The sequence below is a fragment of the Vigna angularis genome, chromosome 3 (assembly GCF_016808095.1).
Source record: "Vigna angularis cultivar LongXiaoDou No.4 chromosome 3, ASM1680809v1, whole genome shotgun sequence".
Taxonomy (NCBI): Eukaryota; Viridiplantae; Streptophyta; class Magnoliopsida; order Fabales; family Fabaceae; genus Vigna; species Vigna angularis.
In genome coordinates this window covers 20,522,823-20,535,300 of record NC_068972.1, presented here as the reverse complement: position 1 = coordinate 20,535,300, position 12,478 = coordinate 20,522,823, and the positions used below count along the sequence as shown (strand labels likewise).

General features: G+C 31.3%; 1 protein-coding gene across 1 annotated transcript; it reads left to right on the top strand.

Annotated features, from left to right (window-relative positions):
• The first annotated feature begins 10,759 nt into the window (after positions 1–10,759).
• On the top strand, positions 10,760–11,992 carry LOC108325616 (transcriptional regulator SUPERMAN). Its single transcript, XM_017558709.2, has 2 exons — positions 10,760–11,036; positions 11,142–11,992. Exon 2 carries the CDS (start codon positions 11,183–11,185, stop codon positions 11,831–11,833), a length of 651 nt encoding a protein of 216 aa, XP_017414198.1. The 5' UTR covers positions 10,760–11,036; positions 11,142–11,182; the 3' UTR covers positions 11,834–11,992.
• Positions 11,993–12,478: the final 486 nt, after the last annotated feature.

Sequence of the window (12,478 nt, the reverse complement as noted above, 5' to 3'; positions counted from 1 at the left end):
GCTAAACGTTTAATGAAATTTAATGCTTGTTTATAAAACAAAATGCTTTTTACGTTTTCTATTGTTTAGGTAGGATTTTATCATTTAAGCATCTCATTAAGATACCCAGCATTGATTGATGACTTCATTGTTGGATGAAGTAGATCCTTTAACTCATGGTGTCGTCTATTATGTATAAACGTTTTTAGGTTCTGCTCTATTCAGCAAGTACGTTTAGCAAGTTGTATTCTATCACAAGTTTTTGGAATATTAATATAGGCTTTCAAAGTGCTTTCCAAAAATGTTGTCTCAACACTTTTACCTTAACTAAATTGAGAGTTTGATTGATTACCATTTGGTACAATATAACTTTTACGTGTAGTAAGACTTTCATTGACGCTTAAGCTTAGGAATTGTTTAGTGTTGCATCTATTTTGTGCTTAGGCGATTTTTTAAGACTTTCCTAAGTTACTTGGTTTTCAGAGTATTTTCATTTATCACCTATATTTAGCTATTATGAAATTCTAGTGATACCATCTTCATATGCTCATTTCGTTTAACATTGTTATGTTAACCTTCGAAACATATGAGAGCATTTAGACATTTAGTTTTATAGATGATTTTGTTTTAACAATCTCTCCACTTTTGATGTTTAACAAATATACATCTAAATGATATAATTTTTCTCAGTTTTCAGAGGTATATATTCATAAAACATTTTAAAGATTTTTAGTTGTTTAAATATCTTACGGGTTCATTTTTATTAATGTTTTGTCTTATGCATGTGTTAAAAATTGAAACAAATAAAAACAAAATAATTAAAGCATGATAAGCAATAAGAGCACAGTATAAATAAAAGACTAATATTTAAACACATAAACATGCTTTGTGGAGTTTTCTCAACAGATCAACAATTTCATATCAGTCAAAAGTTTCTTTACAAAGAAGAAGCAGAATATTTATAATAACACATGCTCGTGCAGAGTTTAACTAATCAACCATACAAAGATGCATCAACTAGCAAGTGGCAGGACACGTTGAAAGCAATGTAAACACAAGGAGCAACTACTGGATGCACGTTGAAAGAGATGCCCTTGAAGTTGCTGAATGTAATGAGGCCAGCGTTGGGCGAACAAGTAGCTCGCTGAGTTCAAGGTTGCAAGCTGATGAAGGGAGCTACTGGAATTCATGGCGCTGAGTGCCCTCTGGTGGCCGCTGGACGGTAGAAGCTCGGGAGCTCGGCCAGTGAGCTCGACAAGTTCGGTAGCTTGTCAATGGAGTTCGAAAAGCTCGGCCATTTGATCCTAAAATGAAATCAGTATGGGATGATTGTTAGCTAAAAATGAAATAGTAATAACTAAAAATGAATGGTAATTGGTTTTTATAGGCCAATAAGTGAAACATATTTTCCAAACACGAAAAAGAAGTGCAGCTCACGTAATGAGATAAAGAGTGGCAACTACATTAACATAAAAATTATTATACTAATTCAAATTATGAGCATAAAAGTGGTACAAATGTCATTTCAAAAATTAATGAATAAGAGAAGGAAATGTGGGGTGAAAAATGGTTGAGTAGCATCTTTCAATTGATTACGAGTGTTTGGTATGCTATCATCTTAAAGTGGATATATCGGATGCTGGTGGTCTTCTTATTATTAATTAATGAAAATATTAAAAAAAAAGAGGACTACTCTTTTACTTTTTTTATATCGATCATTAATCTTATTGATAGTTTAATACTAAAATAATATATAATTACACTTTACTAAATTATTACTCGTTAAAATACTTGAAATAATATATTTTTATTACTTATGTTTTCTCAAATTAGAAGACAGTTTATATCAATATGTGCTGGTAAATAAAAAATAATAATTCAATAAATGTTTACAATGACATAGAGTTTAACTTGGAAAATGTTCTACCTAATACTTTAAAAATATTTTAAAAATAAAATAGTTTCATTAGATAAAATTAGTTTATACATATATGTAATAACTTAAAAAAAAATTCTCATAACTTTTTTTCAAATTTATGTATATTTTTTAATTTATACATGAATTAATTAATTTTTATCTTTTCTTTCAAAAGTATTTATAATGAAGTTTTGTCGAGAGATACCATGTTAGTTAATTTTAAGAATATCTAAGTTTAGACCATGATAGTTAGAAGGTAATAAAATGAAAATTATATGTTACGTACTAAGGTAACAATATAAGAGAAGAAATGTGCAAAGGTGTATTTGCTGGAAGGCATCGCATATGTGACGTGCTTAAGAAGTTTGGAAGAAAGATAGAAAGAAAAGGGCACAAGAGAAAGAGAAAAAACATGGATGTTATTATTATTATTGCGTCTGAGATACAAGTATATATAGGCAAAACATAGAAACTGATAAAACAGTGACAGAAAGGCAATCGAAAACAAAGCCTTGGAGCGAAGGGGCCGAGCGTTGAGCAGAAGATGAATGCGCTGGGTGTAGCAGAGAACAAAGACTTTATCACTCTCCCTGAAGGAGGGAATAAATGTTTTTCATTCCTAGCTTGAAGTGTAGATAGAGGCTTGAGAAGACCCTTGTGATATAAGAGAGCTCATGATATAAGAGAGCTCGTTCAACGAAATGAATGCCAAAATCTTTAAGAAGATAATGTTAACAAAATAAAAGTGACAATCGATATGATATCATACTTTAATTTAATTTATCTTCGTTATTTTTATTTAACTTTGGCATGATTTAAATAGGTACAAACAACATCTTTAACTAAATACAAATAATAAAAACTAAACACAAAATATAACTTATTCAAAATAAAAATAATTACTTAATATATCTGTATTTTATATCAACAAATAAAATAACACTACATCTAAATAAATGAAAAATCAAAACTACCAATCCCTATTTTATTTCTATCAAAATGAAATTAAATATTACTAAACTCAAACTAATAAAATAAGACTCAAACAAATTTACTAATAAAACCCTAAAATTTAAGTTTATTCCAACAAAATTCTCCCATAAAGTTAAATTTTTCATCTTTTATTCAATTTTTCATGTGCATCATCCCACATCGGACTTGCTTCTTTCAATCATATTTGAGTTTTTTTTTCCTCATGGCCCTACTTTTTTTTACTTTGGTTGACCTTTCTAATACTTTGACCAACTTTTTCTTTGTTATGACTGACTTCACAATAACCTCGACTAATTCGTTTCTGACCTTAGACAACTTCTCACCAATCTTGGTCGACCTCTTAGCAACATTAGCCGACTTCTTCATCTTGTCCAAAATTTTACTCATCTTTTTTATTTCTATCCGAGCTTCTCATATTCTGGTTCTTCTCAACATCTTCATCTTCCTCTTTCCCATTTTCATCTGGTTCAAGAACATTGGATGCTTCCTCCTTCTTATTAATAGACGTCTTCTTCAACTCTTGAAGCTCATCCCTCTATTTATTATAATCTCATTAGCTTCATCCGGAAGCCTCCCTAACCGCTCAATCTCTTCATCTTTTTGTTTGAGTTTCTTCTCCAAGTTTTCCTTCTCCACATTTGCTGCAACATTTACCGAGATCAATTCATCCATTGTTGGGACTGAGTTCTCCATGTCCACACTCTCTACATCTGGGATCTTTGCCATCAACAAGATTCCACACTCTTCTTCCGCATCTTCAGTAACGAGATTTATCTCCCCCTTTGTCTCAGTCCGACAATACTTTGTAATGTGGCCATCCTTACCACAGTTGTAGCATTTCATCGATCTACCATTTAACCCTATCAAGTTAAGTCTCACATTGCTTGAACTCTCAAAGCAAGAACTGTATATATGTTCCTTACATCACAAACTAGAAAAAAAAGACAAGCTAAAGAGAAAATGGACATCCTAAACAACTAAAGGCAGAAATACAAGCCCAAAATCCTATATTATTCTTTTTGGTCAAAAGAGTAAAGAAGCCATGTGATGAGGTCGCTCCCTTTTGTCATGCTTCTTTGACTCTTTTATTTTCTTCATGATTTGCCCTCTCTATGATCAGATCATACCCTCTGATTCTCAACCTAACCCAAACACCACTATGACCATCTCTCAATCCCTACCTCTAGATATCATACCACCTACTCTTACCCAACTAGACCAAACCCTTTCTTCCTTTCTTGACCATTTCCAAGCTCTTATCGATGAAGACAATGCCAAGCAAGATGCCAAATTTAATGCATTTCGCAAAGAGCAAGCCATAAAATTTTCCATCACCCTAAACAACCTAAACTTTACCATCAACCAAACTAACTTGACTAACCACCATTACAACCATTGTCAACCCAACCTCTTCCAACTCTTCCATCATCCTCTTGGCAATGATAACGTTTCCTCTTAACCTTTAATGCTTACCAAATGAGGGGAAAAGAAAGCACTAAATGATGTCACCTAAGGGGAGTTATGTGATCTAAGGGGAGCTTGAGGAATATAGGCTTTCTTTTTGAAGTGTTTTTTAATGTTTATACAATTCTGATATATTTTCTTTTTGCTCTGATATATTTAAATGGTTGCTATGATAATATGATGTATTGCATTCATACGTTTAAATGATTATGACTTGTGGAAGTCATATATCATCTGATACCTTAGTTATGTCAATAATAAATTGGTTATTATTGCTCTTATACATATGCTATGCCAATACTAAATTGCTCTGTTAATTTACAATCCTTGATATCATATGATGTTATTCTTTGAGTACCTTTTTTATTTTTATCAAATAAGGAGAGAGTAAAAATGCTAAACATTGTTAGGTTATCCAATTCATAAGGAGTTATGGAGAGTATACCCTTACTATTTTGTCAAACCTTGAAAACAACTTTATGACCATTTACTTTGATACATCAAAAATTTCATTTGTTCTAATATTCATCGTTTCATATGCTCTGCTACAGATCTTATTATTTCATTTGCTTTGATATTCATAATATTGTTTATGCATTTGCTCTAATATACATATGCATTGCATAAATGGTCATTCATATTTGATCTTGAATAATTTCTAATTATATTATTGATATGACTAACCTGATCAAATCACCACCATCAAATGTGCTGAGTGATATTTGATCTTGTTAAATGTTTAAAGGAACATCTCTCAAATTACTACTCTAATATATAAACGCTTTGAGATATATATTGTTTAGACTATGAAATGATTAAATGCTCTGAACTATATAGTCTAACATATCTGATCAAATATAATTTAACAATTTCAAGATCCTCATAGATATATTTTGTTTAACATGTGTATTTGTTAAACATAAAAAACAAGGAGATTATTAAGACAAGATCGTCTAAAAATACTAGATTGTCTAGCAACCCATGTGTTGAAGTTTAACATACAATAATTAACGAAATATTATTTATTGAGTAAAGCATGTAAAGATTGCACTTGCTAAGAATAACATTGAACAAAATATTTGTTCAATGAAATAAGCATTTATAACGTTTTATGAAAATAGTGTTTCCCAATACACATATATCGTCTAACTGAAAATGCTTAACAAATAACGTCTAACATATGTGAAAACGTCTAGCAAACACTTAACTAAACACTACAGCTTAAGATTTTATATTCAAGCAATGTTGAACAAAAAATCGTCTAAAGAAATGAATAATCTAGGATATCAGTTAAATGCGTCAAACGCTATCAAATGAGATGAGAACATCTAATATCATAAGAGCATGCAACGTATACATAAAAAGTGTTAAACGCTATAGAGCTCCTAACAGTATGTCTAATGATCACTATATCATCTAGTAAAAAGGATAAAGAGTATGAACACAAGTTTGACTAAACATAACTAAACGATGTTTCTATCAAATAACTAACATGAATGTACTTAACGATCACTTATTGGGAATCCAAGTGTGAGTCCAAGTCCCACATTGGATAGAAATGAGAAGGGTATTCAGGTAAGCGAGTTCCGTTAAGATGAACGGCGGTTGGAAAGGGTTACTCGTGGTTGTTGTTGGTTGGGAATGCTTTCGCTGGAGGGGGAGTGTACCTATGTGGAAGGGACTCACCCTTGAGGGGGAGATTGTTGGGAATCCTAATGTGAGTCCAAGTCCCACATTGGATACAAATGAGAAAAGTAGAGCAGTATATAAAGATGAAAGACCCATCAACCCATTGCCTTAAGGTTTTGGGTAAAGAGTGATGTCGATCTCTTATAAGGGTAACCTCCTCCTCGATAGACCCAACATCACTAACGTTTAAAACATTTATTGAATGTATGAAAAAACGTGTCTTTGCTTATATGATTTGCTCTCTTTATTTAAGAGATAAGAATACATTCCAGGAATGTTTCCTCAAAGCTTTAAGCTTTGAAGAACCATACAAGCTATTTTTGAAGAAAGCTCTGATAACAATCACTCTACAATGTAGACCTGAGTCTGACTACCTATCTAAAAAGGCTATGAAGTCTACATGGAAGTCAACTCTTTATCTAACGATTATCTCTCGAAGAAGGCTATATAAGGAGGACTCGCTGAAGAAAAGAAAAGAAGAGAACAATTCTATGAATTTTGACATTGTTGTTTTTTCATCTAAGTTGATATTGTCTAAAGCTTTTCATTCAAAGAGAAAGAACTTTCAGAACTTTTCAGAAGTTCATTATATTATTCATATATCCTCTCTATTAGAGTAATCTTTTATCTTGTAAGAACCTAAAAACACTTGTTGTGTTAGTGTTAGAAGCTAATTAAAACACTTGTATTATTTAAACTCGGTGGAGTTCAATATTCTAGACAATTTATCTAGTGTGGATACCAGGAGTGGTTAAACTCATCTAGTCAGGTTGACTAGTGTTGAACCAGAAGTAATTTATACTCATTGTAATCTTGTTAAAGATTAGTGACACCCCTTAAGAGGTCTTAAGGAAGAATTATACATAGTTCAGGTTGGAGCGAACCAGTATAAAATACTTGTGCTATTACTTTCCTTCTTTAAAACGTTTTCCTAAACACTATACTAAACATACGCATGTCTAATAACTATTATAGATCGTCTAATCTTTGCAATAGTCGTTAAACGTTGATTTGCAAAAAAAGTTTTAAAAACACCATTCAAACTCACTCCTCCCCTTCCTAGTGTTTTCCTATATTTTAGTTGGTATTCAAACTGCTTTAGATACCATGGTAATATCACAAAAACTCATAATTAAATTAAAAAGAATTAAACAAAAACAAAATACATAATATCCAATTAAGAAAGAAAATTATAATTCTCTTGACTTTCACTCTTACAAAGAAATAATAACGTTCTTACGTAGAAATGAAGAAAAGAAATAAAAAGAACTTTTAAAGGAAAAGATGTTATTCTAAAATAGTAAAAAAAAAAATTTTATATCATTCTAAAACCATTATTTTCTTCTTTCTATAAAAACAAAAAGAAACATCATAATAAAGTTTATCTTAAGTTAGACTTCTTTGTGACATTATCAATGTTTAGAAAAAAAATTAAAATAATACATGTAAAAAATTGAAATGAGTAGTTTGTACGTATAAGAACCTAAACATATATAGAATCTTAAATTCATAAAATAAAATAAAATATGTATAGCTATAAAAAAGAAGAATATGCAAACTAAATTTGAACATATGTAACAAAATTTCAGTATTTGTTGAAAAAAAAAAGAAGAGAAATATGTTAAGACAAGATCGTCTAAGTAAACCTTGTTTTAAAGTTTAATAAAACGTCTAAATGAAATAATGTCTAATTGGTTGAATCGCTTAGGATAAAAAATGCTAAATGCTATAACTTAAATATCCTAAACGCTATAAGTGACTCTAACATAGCATCTAATCTAAATAGCGTCTAAGATTAGATTAAACCATATATGATAAAAGTAAAATGCTATATATTAAAATTATTCTAAACGATGTAAGTTACTTCTTTGTATGTTGTGTTGTACTCTCTTTTTTCTATGCAGATCACTATCTTTATTCAAAAGCTTGCTTAGGATCAGAATAATATTAAGAGATAAGAAGATATTTAAGGAATGTTTCCTTTATGTCTTTTGCTTGTCCTTTCCGTACGCACAACACAGTTACTCTACCAACACAAACATAGCTTTTGACTAAGTACCATAAAGGCTATATCTCTAGAAGAAAGTCAAAGTTTTAAGTAATGAATATTTTTCGAAGAAGTTTATATAAAGAAGACTACATAAAGAGAAGAACAAGAATCATGATTATTGAATACATTCACGCTACTTCTTTCTTTAAGTGTGTCTCTTAAACTTGTTCTTTGAAAATAAAAGTTCTTTACAAGTTTTCAGAATCTTACCGTATTGATTTCAAATCCTCTCTAAGAGAGTTACATATTCTATTCTTGTATTTTTTACAAATCACTTTCTTGTTTTTGTTTAGAAGTGAAGCAAATTATTTGTAAGGTTAACTTAGTGGATTTAAATCGTCCAGTGAGTTAAACTAGTTGATAACAGAAATGATTATACTCGTTTTAACGAGTGAGTTAGTTGTATACAAGTAGTGGTTAAACTCATTGTAATCCTTTAAGATTAGTGGAACTCCTTAAAGATATTTAAGGAAGAATTGAACGTAGCTCAGTTTAGAGCGAACTAGTATAAAAACAAGTGTGTCTTTTTGTTTTTGTTTTTCAAATGTTTTTCCTAAACATGGTTTTATAAACTTAAGTGTTTAACAATTGTTGTAGAACGTCTAATCCCTGCAAAGAAAATTAAACACTAATTTGCGAAAAGATTTAAAACTCTATTCAATCCTTCTTTATAGAGTTTTCCTGTATTAAAAAACCTATATATCTTTAAATTTAAAACATTAGACGTCACTAGTACAAGAATCGCGTACAATGTCGAATATTTTGGACTTTTAACGGCGAATTCGCGAACGTCGTCATATCAGGAGACGTTAATGTCGAATTTAAAAAATTCGACATTAAATTAACGTCGAATTTTGTCAATATACGACGTTAAATTAACGTCGAATTTTGTCAATATACGACGTTAATCAATTTTTTTAATTAATGGTGATCCTTTTTTACAATTCTACGATACTTGAAAAGTAGAAAAATAACAAATTTTAGTTTTTGGTATTTTATAAAGCAAGAACTATGAACGTGTAGAATCAACAACAAACAACAATAACAAATAACAAACAAGTTCAATCAAACAACAACAACAAACAAGTTCAACAAATAAGTTCTTCAAAACGAAAATGAAAACTAACCTTCAAAAGGTGAGTTCGTCGGAATAAAGTGTCGTCACCAATGACAGAGAAAATGCGCCTATGAAGAACTAGAGCACGAAAATAATCGATCAAAACAAACGAAAATCATACATAAAGTAGTTAATTAAGATGCATTTGTATCAAATGAAAGAAAGATTACTTGTGATGGTCGTCAAACTTCGTTCGAGAAAAGTTTGAGAAGAAAAGAGGGTCTGGCGCGCTAAGATAAAATGAATGAATTTTCAATCTCCTGTTCAAACTTTTAGTGAATTCACTAACCTTTTAACGTCTAACACTGAGACATTCGACGTTTTATATCATTTTACGTCGAATTACAATTCTAAACTACATTTAATAATTGTATTTATTTACAAAAATATCACCGGTCATTTTTAACGTTGACTATTCAGTAATTGGACGTTGAACGTGTGACGTTATACGTTGTTTTTGTACTAAGCTTGCATCTAAATAGGAGCTGAGAAATTCAAGCTTATCCCAGCATGAATATCTCCAAATGATTTTATATGTGAAATAGATAACTCAATTGTCACTGCTTAAGTAATTGCCCCAGCCAGTTCTTCAAATTCTTAATGCAATTGGGCTCGGTTAATGAAATTTATGGTTAGCTGAAAACAAATGAGTTATGATATAGGGTTTTCATATATTAATATTAACCTCAGGTGAGGTTAATTTAACCAACACTTATTGGATTTTTTCTTTTATTTTTTTAAGTACTTTATAAAGAAGTTCAACAAATGTTCTTCTTCAGCACTATCTTGAAGATAGAAACTCCAAGATCGTAAAAGTCAGTTGTAGAATAGTATGATTAAATTTGATAAGAATTACATGTCATGTAGTTATCCTGTTATATTTATGGATTAAATATGTTTTTTTTAAATTATTTTTAAAAATTGTATTTTTTTTCTAAATTAAACTAAGAAAGTCGTGCCCCACGTCTTTTGAAATTAATGATATGCGAACAATATATATACTATAATCTATTTCACATAATAAAATTTAAATTTGTTAGAAAATTTTACATAAATGAAATATAATGACGAAATTAATATATAATTTATTTAAGGAACGACATACAATATATTTTAAAATAATTTTGAGACAAAATATATTTAACAAATATACTAAAAATTGTTCACACACTTAAGACATTTAAATAGTAAAATTAATACAGGTTACCCTTTCCCCTTTAGTATTTAGAAAGTTTAAACGCTTAACATAACTTCAATTGTCGATGTGGAACTTAATATTTACTTGACGTGTGTGTTAATTTCTTATTACTAATGTTGTCGCATACCAGGGTTTTTCTGGTGGTGTTGAAATACATTTTCATTAGGAAATTCTTTTTAAGTATTTAGTTCTTTTTTAATAGGTTCCTTATAAGTTATACACGTAATTTTATATTAACAAACTCACTTTCAAACTAATGTGAACAGAAGAAAATGTGAGAAGTAGAAATGTTTTGTAGTGATTAAATTGGTTTGAGAGTTAGCTATATTCTTTTGAAGTCAAATACTGAAATTCTGTTCAAAGTCACTCAAGTGCAACAGTATGAGCATAACCTGCCATATGCCAGAGCTTTCGAGGATCAGGCAAAAGGGAAATACCACTTTCACACAGTTCCTCCAATATATGTGTTAAGCAATATCCAAATACAGTAGCTACAGGCAGTGGCAGATGAAGTACACCTGCAGATAGAGATCTTCCCTTAACGCCTCAGTACCTGATGCTAAGCTTCAATATGAACCCATTCTCGGATCAGTTTCTCTCACTCTCTCATCTGTGAACTCTCTTAATTGTAAGAGATCTATAAGTCTAGATCATTATTTATTCCATATGAAAAAAGTCAAATGTTTATCTTTTTGGATAATTAACACATGGTTCTCCTTTGTTCTCTCTACAGGTTACAGATTTGGATGAAAATTACATTATAAAGAAAGCTCCATGGAAGGAAACTATCTGAACAGAAATAGTACTACTACTCCACAGAGAGAAGATAGCTTTGGCTTTGAGGAGCATACATGGGGAAATTCATGGCCTGCTAGAAACTATGCTTGTAGCTTTTGCAAGAGAGAGTTTAGGTCTGCTCAAGCATTGGGGGGACACATGAATGTTCACAGAAGGGATAGGGCTAGATTGAGATCATCCTTGTCTTCATGGGTTTCTGAATGCCCTAAACCTAACCCTAGCACTAAACCTAATAACCCAACTCTTCTTCCAACATCTTCTTCACCATCTCCTTTATCTGATCAGTCTTTGAACTGTCCACATCCTTCTCCACTTTGCACTCCTTGTCTCACTTTGTCTTCTGCACCACCCTTCCCAGGTTCTACCAGTGGAGACAAGAAACCAAGACTCACACCTTCTCATTCTCAGTCTCCTCTTTTGAGTCCTCAAAGCTGCGAAATTAAGATGATGTTGATGACAAGTAGCAACACAAGGAATGATGAGGAAATGAAGGGCTGTGTGGAGGAGGAGGAGGAGCACAAGGGTTTCAAGGACAATGAGCAAAACATTACTTTGGAATTAGGAATAGGGTTGATTAAACACCAAGAGGAGAAGTTAGACTTGGAGCTTCGACTTGGGCATTTCTAGCCAGGTGCAATTTTACCAAACTGATCAATGTATGCCCAACATTTCAAGTAATTTGCAACTTCAAATTTGTTTAAATTTCTTGCACCAGTAATTCAGGAATCTATTCAAGCTGCAGTTTTACATTGTATGTGTTAATTCTACTTTTCAAGTTCTTAATCATTTTGTGTGCTTTTGATTTAATTTGGGGTTAATTAAAGCTGGATATAGCACTGTCCTGTACCTTCAGGCTATATTCAAGCCAATGAGTGGTCGATCCAAGGTACCTAGAACACCAATTTGGAGCAATGGTGAAATGATATAAATAGAAACACATGAATCATTAACAAAAGGTAACATTGAATCTTCAATTAATTAAGATGTCGAATTATCACAATGTTGCAATAGGTCTCATGAATTGGCAATCAATATTTCTCTTGGATGATCTTCATTTTTCACCTCAAGAGTTTAAAAGCCAATGAGTATTCTTGTTCAGTTTGAATCAATATTATTTCCCATATACTAAACTTCCCTCACCCGGTTGTGTGTCTCTAGAATCGTGAACATAAACATGTGACTCCGAAAATATATTGATTCTAAGAACATCCATGCATTTTCCTGGGTATATGCATATGGTGTTCTTTGTTGGCAACACAAAGAGTAAAACAT